We start from the raw sequence: 13,132 nt of genomic DNA on the forward strand, positions 1-13,132 counted from the left end.
AGCGTATCAGAGTTTCTCAGAATACGCGCAGTAAAATTCAATAATATTACGGTGTACAATATTATTTAATTATTAAAAGAATCTAATTTATAGTATTTTTTAATACATTAATGAGAAAATTTTGTAATTACATATAACATTCTAAATAACGAAGTTTGAAAAATAAATACTGCTGATCAAATTAAATGTTCTAAACATTATTTATTAGAACTAATAGTGACATGCACAGACACGTGAACGAATACTTCAAATTAAGAATATTAAATCTTGTGGAATATTAAATATCGTGATAAAAAAAAACAGATGTTTTCTTACAGTCTAAATGATAAAAAATGTATAGTACCAGGAAATTAAAATTAATTAATTTATGAAAATCATTAATCTGTTGAAATACTATGAAGTCAATATTTTTTATTTTAATAAATATAATGTAAATATTGTTAGCACATTACAGTATTTAAGGTAAATTTACCATTTAATGAACATGATCAACCATTTAGACAAAAATTTTTAATATTATGACTTGATACGAATGATTTAAAATAAATTTGTTTTATTAAATTTTTATAAACATCAAATTTATTTCAAATCATACATATCATTAAAAGCTTAATATTAAAAATTTTTGTCTTTTCAAGAATTGAGTCACGTTCACTATTCATTAACTAGTACATTTTCTTTAGATATTATTACATTAAGTATTGTACTTTATAGATGGACCGAAGAGCACCATGGTTACTTTACGACTATAACATATGACAGAATAATGCCTTACTCATCATGGAAGAAATTAGATGTAGTATTATACAGAATTTTGTTACGAGCAAATAAAGAGAAGTTTAGGTCACATATTTATAATGAAATAATAAACTCAAATTGAATTCGAAAAAAAAAGCATTCACTTGCTAAGAATTTGATATCGAAGTGAGTAGATAACGTCACTAATCATTTTAGATATTTATAGAACATAAATTATTATTCACTGAAATATGATATTTTGCAAATCGTATTTAGTCATGTCGTTCATATTTCAGAAGCAAATAATAACAAATGCAAAAAAAAAAGCAATTCTTATGCTACAGATTTTTAAGCATTGATGTATCCATATTTCATCTTTTGTCGCATTATTCCCGTACAATGTTAACAGTTTGACTTTGAGACTTCAAAACTACATTATATCTCATCGATTACTATTACTTGCATTTTATACGTTCTCGACTAATACTCTTGAAATATAAAAGTTTTATAAAAATGAGCTTTGAGACAGCAACCACGTTTTTTGAGACTTACTGCTTCAATATATTGATCGCTTTTTTAACAATCGTCACACTCGTCATGAGCAATTCACTTGTTTCAGACTATAATAGAAATTTTTTTAGGACTATCTCCGAAATCGTACCGAAATATATAGATTAATTTATACCAAAGACATCTTCGATTTCTTCTACTTTATTTGCCTAATTTCTATATATTTCTTCTACAAAATGCGGATTGATATCTTGAATGATGTTTACATCGTATATACTTATGTCGATATTTCAGATGCTATTCAGATGCTATACATAAACTGTGTTTGTGTACTAAAAAAACCTATTTCAACATCAATAACAATCTTCAACATATGCAAAAATTCCTAATAAACAATGAACCACGTACTCCTACATTGTTTTATTACAAACAAAGAGATTCTTGATAATAAAATTTAACATTCTGAAGAAGCACCATATGATGAGCACAGTATAGATGTTGAATAGGATCTTCAGTGTGCAGCTATTTGCTACGGCAATTACAAAATTTTGTCAAATCGGTCTAGAACTGTGTATCTATCTAGTCCAGTGGCATGGGTTAGTCATCAATTTGAATGGACAGGTTGGTAGGTTGTAGTTCTTATCACAATTACGATTTATTACATAATAAAATTGGTGTTAATTGTGTCGGCCTGCGAAACTGGCAAGAATCAGACTCAAGAGATCCGCATTACAATTCACGATGTCCTTAACAGAGCCAAAGATGAACAAATCAAAGATAAAGTAATAAAATAGAATTTAATATATATATATTTTTTTCTTATTTTTTTTTCTATACATATTAAATTTACTTGAGTAATGTTTATTAATCTTGTACTTAATAATTTTGCCATCTAATATTACAATTGTAATCCTTTTACAAATATTACATTGCAAAAATATATTTTCCGCTAAAAGTTTCCGCTAAAAGTTTTCAATATGGATGCAACGTTTCTCGCTATAGTGAGTAATGAATCATTTACTTTAATTAATGAAATGTATCTTGTATAACTCTTTTATTGTGCTTTTAGATGGTGGGTATACCATTACCCTCCATATATGTTAATATTTCTGCAATTTTTGATTACATTTCCTGCGATAAAAAAATCTGCAATCAATATTACACGAATAACGTAATTCCATAAAAAAATAAAAGAATTTTTTTTCTATATAAAATTTATGTACAAATTATAATAATACGATTAAGTTTTTCAAAGATACTATGTTATTACTAATATCGTTTGCGTCTAATAAACATACTATTCTGTTTTGTATTCTTCAAATACAATAGGATAGCAACTTTGAAATTAATTTTTGTTCATAAATTGTATGATATCCATTAATTTCATCAGTTAAAATTATATTCATTTGTTCTAATCTAAGTAATAAAATCAATTCTAATTAATTTTATATATTGGGAATAAGTTTCCGCCCTCTTTTTTAATGAAAAAGATGTATTTATTTGAACAAAACGATACAAAATTAGTTCATTCAAAGTATGCTTCATCGGAAGCGACAACTTTCTTCCACTTTTCAGGTAATAAGCGGATTTCTCAAAGAAAGAAATCTGATTCTTTTGAAGCGATTCATTCATCAAGTCATTTTTTGATTCCTTCATAAGAATTGAATGGCTCTCCGGAAAAAGCCGACTGCCGATTGCATGGACCGGAACAAATAGAAATCTGAAGGAGCAATGTCCGGTGAATACGGCGAATGGAGCAGAATTTCTCACTTCACTCCTTCCAATTATATTTTTATATTTTTTGACTGGTTTTGCAACGTGTGGTCTAGTGTTGTTAGGTAGCAGAATCAGCTTACCGTGCCTATTGTCCCATTTCGTTTTTGTTTCAAAGCTTGGTTCAACAAACAAATCGCTTCGAACGAATGCCAACTATTAGGCTCAAAAGCTTGAACACGCACCTTTCAAATACTTGTATTGCCATTTTATCAAACGCATAAGCAATGCTAACGACATCTCTCTAATGGGCAGAAATTATTCTCGTATCCAATAATAAATCTACTTTATATATAAAACTCAATTCATTAATGTATTATCTTTCTACCTCTCATCACAGCATTATCAGACTTTCTCAGAATACGCGCATTAAAATTCAATATTACTTTGGTGTACAATATTATCTAATAATTAAGAAAATCTGATTTATAGTATATTTAGTAATTACGTATAAAATTATATATAAATTAAGTTTGAAAAATAAATAACTAATTGATCAAATTAAATGAATGTCGAAATATTTTTTATTAGAACTTACTGTGTGACATACACACAGATACGCGAATATTTCAGATTAAGAATACAAAATTTTAAAATCGTGATAAAAAGAACAAATATTTCTTAATTCTTTAAAGCACTTTTTCTTTTTAATCTTTTTCTGTGAAATTTGGTATACGGGGGTTTTTCAGGTTTGCTGATTGCGAATCCAAAGTCAAAATATAAAAATATTGCATCCAAGACGGATTTAAAAGGGATTAAAAATTCTTAATTAAAATGAATTGTGTACAAATTCGAATTCTAAGACTTTGAAGGATTTTAATTATAAATTAGAGATCCAAATTTGAGAGATCCAGTGAAGTTCAAAATGGCGGATTCAATTTTGGAAGGATTTCTGAAAATTATAAAACTTAATTTATTCATTTCGCTTCTGCCATTTTAAATCAATAATTTTGAATTTTGGAAATCTGGCATTGGATTAGCGATCACAAAACTATTCTACACGAAATTTCAAGTTAAAAAACCTGGCCAAAAATAAATTTTTCCGAAAAAAAAGGCAAAAATTTTTTTGATCTTCGTTTATTTATAAAATTATTACAATAAATAATAAGAATTACTAAATTATTTTTAAATAGTCTTCTACTTCTAAGGAAAGATGAAAAACCAAAATGCGAATTAGAAAAAGAAGTTTACGTGATAACGTGGGTTACCACCATGTTTCAAAGGATTAAATTCTATGTGAATCTTTACAATAAAAATGTACAGTATCGGAAATTATAATTAACTTAACTACAAGAATTGATTTGTTAAAGTAGAGGAAAGTCGCCGATTCTGACGTCTCCAAAGTGACACTTCCTTCTCAGAAACTAACTATTGCACTTTATTAATACTATTAAAATTATGATCTATTTAGCTAATTAAGGAAGTACAAACTCATAATTTATGTATTTGTGTCAAATCAGTTAAAAACGAGTTCTACAAATGCAAAAATAAAATTCTTACGATTTCCTTTTGCACACTGAGTAGTTTATATAGGCTATATTATTAATAATATTACGTCACTTTAAATGCTTATAATTTTTTTAGTTTTATTAATATTATTTTTTTTCTCTTAGATTTTCATAACACGATTTTAAATTTAAAATTAGGGTGCTGTGTAAACCGCCACATCTGATTGTAAAATAAGCTATTTACTTAATCCTTATAATGTTGTTTTATAGTATCAAATAGCTCTATTGGAACTGAAGGCAGTCGTGCATATATGGAAAACTTTTAAAAAACTATCGCGTTACACATTTGCATCTTGCAAAAGCCGCAGAATAGCATAAAGTAAATATGCATATAATTCAATAAAAATATTTTATAACGAAGTGAAACGTTCTGAAATATCTTATATATATTCATTTGTAAATACTGTATACAGATAATTTCTGTAAAAAAAAAAAGAATAGGGATTATTGCTTACCGTGTCAGTTTTGTCAGACACTCATTTTTGTTTACCTTAGAAAAAAAATTAATTATTGGAAAATTGCAAACAGTATTACAAAAACTACTTATATTAACTGATGGAAGATATTTTTCAGTTTGTACTAATATTTTTAAAGTATTATTTTTACCTTTTGTTTAAGAAATATTGTCTAAAAATAAAGTGATATGTTGGTACTTTCCTCTACTATATAATCGATATTCATTATTTAGACAAATATAATGTTAATAATATATAGTTAGCACATTACGGAAATTGCATATGATAAAAATAAAAACTATGTTTTATAGATAAGAGATCGAAGTGCACTATGGTTACTTGACAATTCACATATAACAAAGTAAAGTCACTCTTCGTCGCAATAATGCTCGCAGTATCAAATAACAATTTATCAGGTGTAGAAAAGAAAGTAGATTATTTTGATTGACACGTTTGACATGTTTGAAAACTTAAAAATAGAAATTAAAAAAATAATCCTGTAATCTCACATTAATAATTATAGTGAGTAGACAAACATGATTAATAATCTTTAAGCTATATACACATAATACAGATGTTTATTATTTATTCACACATAGCATTTAACATATTCAACACTAACCATATTCAGCATGTCATTAAAATTCCAGAAACGATAGAGAAACAAAATGCGAAAAAAATGGTCGCTATTTAATGCTACGGATTTTCAAACTTTGATGTATCCTTGTTTCACCTTTGGTCGCATTCTTGGATTATGTCCGTACAAGATTAACAATTCAACTTTTGAGATTTCAAAATCACATTATATCTTATCAATTATTGTTATTTGCTTTTTATGCGTTTTTGAAATGATGTTCTTAAAAAACAGCAAAATTTTTACAAAAATTAGCTTTGAAACTACAATTACATTTCTTGAGATTTATTACTACAACATATTAATCGCTTTTTTAATAATCATTACAATCATTTTGAGCAATCCGCGAATGCATTTGCTTCAGACTATAATGGATATTTCTTCGGGATTGTCTCCGAAATCGTACCAAAAGTTATCCAGATTAATTCATACCAAGGACATCTTTGGTTTCTTCTACCTTATCCACCTAATTTCTATATATTTCTACAAAACGCGCATTGATATCTTGAACATAATGTTTTTAACATATACAATTCTGTCGATATATCAGATGGATATGCTTTACATAAACTGTGTTTGTTTATTAAAAGCTTGTTTCAAAGATGTTAATAACAATCTTCAACAAATGGAAGAACTCATAATAAATAGTGAATCACGTGTCCCTATGTTGTTTTATTACAAACAAAAAAATCTATTCTTGATAATGAAGCTTAAGATTCTGAAGAAACAACATATGATGATCAGCAACACAGTACAGATGCTAAATACAATATTCAGTGTGCAATTACTTGCTTCGACAATCATAACTTTTGGTCAAATAAGTCTAGATTTGTATATCCATTTATTCCAATGGCATGATGGAGTGTTCATCAATTTAAATGGACAATTTAGTGAATTTATCCTATCAGATATAATTTATTACATAATAAAATTGGCGTTAATTGTATGGGCCTGTGAGACTTGCAAGAATCAGGCTCAAGAGATCCGCACTACAATTCACGACGTACTTAACAGCGCCAAAGATGAGCAAATCAAAAATGAGGTATAACAAAAATGAAATTTAATGTATACATTTTTCTTATAATATTTTGTTTCTATACATCCAGAGACACGGTAATATCTCGGCGCTAAGAAAACGCGTAGCGTTTTAGAGCGAGACAGTACCGGGTATCTTTATTATCTGTACTTGAGTATAGTTATGTTTATCTTATTAATTTTATACTACTTCATAATTTTGCGATCTAATATTACAGCTGCAGTTCTTTTCCTTGCAAATGTTACATTGCAAAAATATATTTTCCGCTAAATGTTTTAATATAGATGCAACGTTTCTCGTTACAGTGAGTAATCGATCGTTTGCTTTAATTAATGAAATCTATTTTGTATAACTATTTTATTTTGTTTTTAGATGGTGAGTACCATTACCACATATACGTTAATTTTGCTACAATTCCTAATCACATCCCATTCTTACTAAAAATTCTACAATCAATATTATATGAATAATGTAATTCCATAAAAAAAATAAATAATAAAGAAAATATTTCCCATATATACAATTTTATACTAATTATGATAATTGAATTAAGTTTTCTTCAAATATGTAATGAAATCGATTCATTATTATTAATACCATTTGCGCCTGACAACTTACTCTACTATTTTGTTAACCATGAAGTACGATAGGACAACAACTATGAAATTAATTTTTGTCCGTATATAGTCATATCTATTAATTTCTCCAGCTAAAAAATATATTAATTTGTTCTAATTTACATAATAAACAATTTTAATCCATTTTATATATATACATATAATGTATATATAGACCGACTATATATTATTATAAAACTCAATTCATTAATGTATTACTTTTTTGCCAGCGTATCAGAGTTTCTCAGATACGCAGTAAAATTCATTAATATTTCGGCGTACAATATTATTTAATTAGTAAAAGAATCTAATTTATAGTATTTTAATACATAAATGAGAACATTTTATAATTACATATAACATTCCAAGCCAAGTTTGAAGAATAAATATTGCTAATCAAATTAAATGGACGGTGTGTTCCAAATATTATTTATTATAACTTGGTAATATACACACACACATGTTAGCAAGTACTTCAAATTAAGAATAGTAAATCTTAATGTCATGGTAAAAAGAATAGATGTTTCTTATACATTGTATATAAAAATAAAAAATGTACTGAACCAAGAAAGTAAAATTAACTAATTTATAAAAATCATTAATTTTTGTAGTCGATACTTTTTATTCTGAGATAATGTCAATAATATATTGTTAGCATATTACAGAAATTACATATAATTACGTTAAAAACTATATTTTAAAAGAAAAAAAATCCTGTAATCTCACACTTGCAATAATAATTACAGTAAGTAAATAAACGTGATTAATAATCTTTATTTATAGATGTTTAGTGTTTCACATACATCATTTGACAAACCATTATTATTCAGTACATAATTAATATTCCAGAAATGAGAGAAAAACAACATACAAAAAAAAATGGTCGCTATTTAACACTACGAATTTTCAAGCTTTGATATATCCTTGTTTCACCTTTTATCGCATTCTTATGCCCGTACAAGATTAACAATTCGACTTTCGAGACTTCAAAACCAGTATATCTTATTAATTACTGTTATTTTTATGCGTTTTCTTCTTGATATTCTTGAAATACAACAAAATTTTACAAAAATTAGTTTTGAAACTACAATCACATCTCTTGAGGTTTACTATTTCTACATATTAATCCCTTTTTTAACAATCATTACACTCGCCTTGAGCAATTTGCGAATGCACTTGCTTCAGACTATATATTGGACATTTCTTCGGACTTTCTCCGAAATCGTACCAAAAGTTATCCAGATTAATCCACACCAAGAACATCTTCGGTTTCTTTATTAATTTCTACATGTTTCTTACAAAATGCGCATTGACATCTTGGACATAATGTTTACAACGTATGCACTTGTATCGATATATCAAATGGATATGCTATACATAAACTGTAAACTGTATTTGTGTATTAAAAGCTTGTTTCAAAGACATTAATAACAATCTTGAACAAATACAAGATCTCATAGTAAACAGTTTGAATTCAAATCAAAATGTAGAATTATTGAATAAAAATGAATTACATTTGAATAAATTAATGGAAGGAATCTATATTTTTGATATTTTAAAGGATTTAATAGTAAATTTTTTTGATATTTTAAAGGATTTAATAGTAAATTTATTAAATTTAATAAGTTAAAATTTAAATAAAATAATATATACAAGTTGCACGTCATTTTCATAAATAAATAGTTGGAAGAAGTCATAACAAAGTAATAATACAGGAATGTGTATTTAGATGAAATAAAAGGAGGAGAGGAGGAAAAAGTGAAGATCTTATAGTAAATAGTGAACCACATGTCCTTTTGTTGTTCTATTACAAACAAAGGAATCTATTCTTAATAATAAAAAATAAGCTTAAAATTCTGAAGAAACAACATATGATGATCAGCAATGCAGTACAGATGTTAAATTTCTTCAATGTGCAATTACTTGCTGATCACAACTTTTTGTGAAATCAGTCTATATATGTATAACTAGTTCAGTGGCATGATGGGTTAGTCATCAATTTGAATGGTGAGACAAATTGGTGAGTTGATCCTATTAGCTATGATTTATTATATAATAAAATTGGCGTTAATTGTGTGGGCCTGCGAGACTTGCAAGAATCAGGCTCGAGATCAGCATTACAATTCACGACGTTCTTAACAGCATTAAAGATGAGCAAATAAAAACTGAAATAAATACTGATATTACAAATGGAGTTTATTGTATATATTTCTTACAATATTTTTACTGTATATTAAATTTACAATATAACATATTGTAGGACCATGTGATAACACAACTGTAGAAATCAGTCGTACACAATCTAGCTTAAATGCTTGTATGATTCTTGAATTTATATTCATGAATTTATATACTATTTATATATGTACGCAGTTCCCAGAAACGTGCACCGAAATGATTTTTCGGTCTTTGAAAACGATAACTCTACCGCAATTATCATGAGTTAAATTGACTAGCAATTTAACAAATATTTGATACAATTCACATCTTCAAAACGATCTTAATAATGTTGATTAACATATTAAAATCTGTAAATAATTAATTCTTATTGCGAAAAATATTATCTCGGCCGGAAGTCGAACTCGGATCTCTTGCATTCCGTGCGAGCGTTCTAAGCCTTTAGACTATCGAAGCTTTTTCAAAGACCGAAAAATCATTTCGGCGCGTGTTTCTGGAGACTACATAGTATATAAATTATACATACATAGTATATAAATTGATGCAAGAATCATACAAACATTTAAGATCCAGTTAGACCGCGTTTGATTTCTATAATTTATTAAATTTACTTATATAAAATTACGTCTATTAATCATGTATTTAATAATTTTGCAATCTAATATTGAAGCTGCAGTCCTTTTCCTGGCAAATGTTATTACGTTGCAAAAATACATTGTTCACCAAATGTCCTAATATAGACATTTCTAGTGATGTTTCTCGCTATAGTGAGTAATCGATCGTTAGCTTTATTTATTTAAAACATATTTTGTGTAACTATTTTATTTGGAATAATAAACATTTCATTTGATTTTTTAGATGATGGACCATTAATATATATTAATTTGCTACAATTCTTGATCATGTTCTATTCTTGCGATGAAAATTCTACAATCAGTATTACATAAATAATGTAATTCTATAAAAGGAAATAAATAAAACAAACTTTTTTCCATATATCTATAATTTTACGCAAATTATAATAATCCGATTAAATTTTTCAAAGATACAATATAATCGATTTATTATTGAGAGACAATTGATTATATTTATTATTATTAATATCATTTACATATTACATACTAATATGTTACAACATATAATTCTATTTTATTAATTTTCAAATAGGATAGCAATTTTAAAATTAAATTTTGTTCATAAATAGTATCACATGTGTTAATTTCATCAGCTAAAAAAATATATTATTTTGTTCTAATTTAAACACGCACGCACACCAATACTAATTAATTTTATAATAAACATGTATATTACTATAAAACTCAATTCATTAATGCATTAATTATCTTTTTGTCTTTTACCATATCGACATCTCAGAGACAGAGAGTCTCATAGAATGTCTGCAGTAAAATTAAATAGACTTCAGTGTATAATATTATTTAATAATTAAGAAAATCTGATTTATACGTTTTAATACGTTAATGAAAATATTTTGTAATTAAATATAATATTGTAAATTAAGTCTGAAAAATAAATACTACTGATCAAGTTAAACAGAAGTGAATATTTATTAGAACTTATGGTGATATACACACAAACATGTGCGCGAAAAATTTCAAAGTAAGAATATTAAATCTTAAAGTCGTGGTAAAAACAAGTATTTCTTAAATATTCTATATGAACAATGTACCGAATCAGAAAATTGTGAATAACTAATTTATAAGGCTTATAATCTGTTTAATATCTGTATAATATATAATAGTCGATACTTTTTATTCTGAGAAATTATATTAGTGTTAATAATGTATAATTAGTACATTACAGAAATTTATATGATTACATTAAAAACAGCATATAACAGATCGAAGAGCACCATGGTTACTTAACAACTAATATATGATAAAGTCACTCTTCGTTGCAATAACTACTCGTAGTATTAAATTACAACTTGTCAGATGTAGATGAAGAAATAGTTTGTTTTGGTTAATATATTTATAGAAACTTGAAAATAAAAATTAAAAAAGAATCTTACAATTACGCTCGTATTAATAATCACAATGAGTTGATAAACATTATATTAAACTATAATATAGATGTTTATTGTTTATGCATAACATTAGACTGAACTATTTCAGAACGTGATTAATATTGAAGAAACGAGAAAAAAATGCGACAAAAATGGTCGCTATTTTACGCTATAGATTTTCAAACTTTGAGGTATCCTTCCTTCACCTTTTGCCGCATTTTTGGATTATTCCCGTACAAGATTAATAATGCAATTTTCGAAATTTCAAAATCACAATATATTTTATCAATTATAATAACTTGTGCTTTATGCATTTTCTCTCTCCAACTGTACATCAAATCCAAGATTTCTACAAAAATCGACTTTCAGAATGTAATTACAATTATTGTGACTTCCTGCTATTATATATTGATTGATTTTTTTGCAATCGTCACACTTGTCTTGAGTAATCCACGAATGCGTTTGCTCCAGACCATAATGAAGATCTCATCGAAACTGTCTCCGAAATCGTACCAGAAATTATCCAAATTAATCCACATCAAGAACATCTTCGATTTTTTCTATGTTATCGGCCTAAATTTTATAGTGTTCTATAAAATGGGCAAAGATATCTTGAATTTGATATTTTCAATATACATAGTTCAATGGACATTTCAAATAGAGATGCTGTATGTAAACTGTGTTTGTGTATTAAAAACCTGTTTTAAAAAAATTAACAATCTTCGACTTATGCAAGAAATAGTAAATAGTGAATCATGTATTTCCACAATATCTTACTGCGAGCAAAGAAATCCATTTTTGATGATAATAAAGCTTAAGGCTCTGGAGAAGCAATATATGATGATCAGCAATACAATACAGATACTAAATACGATCTTCAGTGTACAAATTCTTGTTACAATAGTCTTAACTCTTTTTGAAGTCAATCTTGAACTGTATATTTATGTAGTCAAATGACATAATGGATTAGTCATCAGTTTGAGTGAACATACTGTTGAAATTTTCTTGTTAGCCATGATTTTTTACACTATAAAAATAACGTTAATTTTTTGGGCTTGCAAGACTGGAAAGAATCAGGCTCAAGAGATCCGCACTACGATTCATGACGTACTTAACAGCACTAGAGATGAGCAAATAAAAAATGAGGTAGTAAAAATTTAATTCAATTTGTATATTTTTTTTATATAACATGTATACTAACAGGTTCTTCTACATTGAATTTACTTGAATATAGTTTCGTTTTTTACTCCTATTTAATTTAGAGATTTAATGTTATAGTTGCAGTTGTTTTCGTTGCAACTATTGCATTGCAAATATACATTTTCCGCTAAAATTTTTAATGTGGATTTCTTAACATTTCTCATAGTGAGTAATAAATTGTTAAATTAATTGTTTAATTAATGAAATGTATCTTTTATTTATTCCTTCTTATATTGCTCTTTAGATGATGGATACCATTACTACATACATGTTACGCTACAATTCTTGATCGCATCATATTCTTGCGAGAATCTGCAATTAATGATAATATTACAAATAATATAATTTCTTAAAAGGAGATAGATAATTATATATGAAGAGAATTCTATTCGTATATTGGTAAATAGTTATTTGTATACATATTGCAGCATGCATACACACACATATATATATATATATA

At 26.7% G+C, this 13,132-nt stretch overlaps 1 protein-coding gene across 1 annotated transcript in view; it reads left to right on the forward strand.

Annotated features, from left to right (window-relative positions):
* Positions 1–6,321: 6,321 nt before the first annotated feature.
* LOC108693540 (putative gustatory receptor 28a) overlaps positions 6,322–13,132 on the forward strand; it is a 10,783-nt gene continuing 3,972 nt past the window's right edge. The window contains exons 1-2 of the mRNA XM_018202542.1: positions 6,322–6,660; positions 7,027–7,029. Coding sequence (XP_018058031.1) covers positions 6,322–6,660; positions 7,027–7,029 — 342 coding nt within the window. The remainder of the gene's footprint in view (positions 6,661–7,026; positions 7,030–13,132) is intronic.

Source organism: Atta colombica, unplaced genomic scaffold, assembly GCF_001594045.1.
Source record: "Atta colombica isolate Treedump-2 unplaced genomic scaffold, Acol1.0 scaffold92, whole genome shotgun sequence".
In the NCBI taxonomy this organism is placed as follows: domain Eukaryota; kingdom Metazoa; phylum Arthropoda; class Insecta; order Hymenoptera; family Formicidae; genus Atta; species Atta colombica.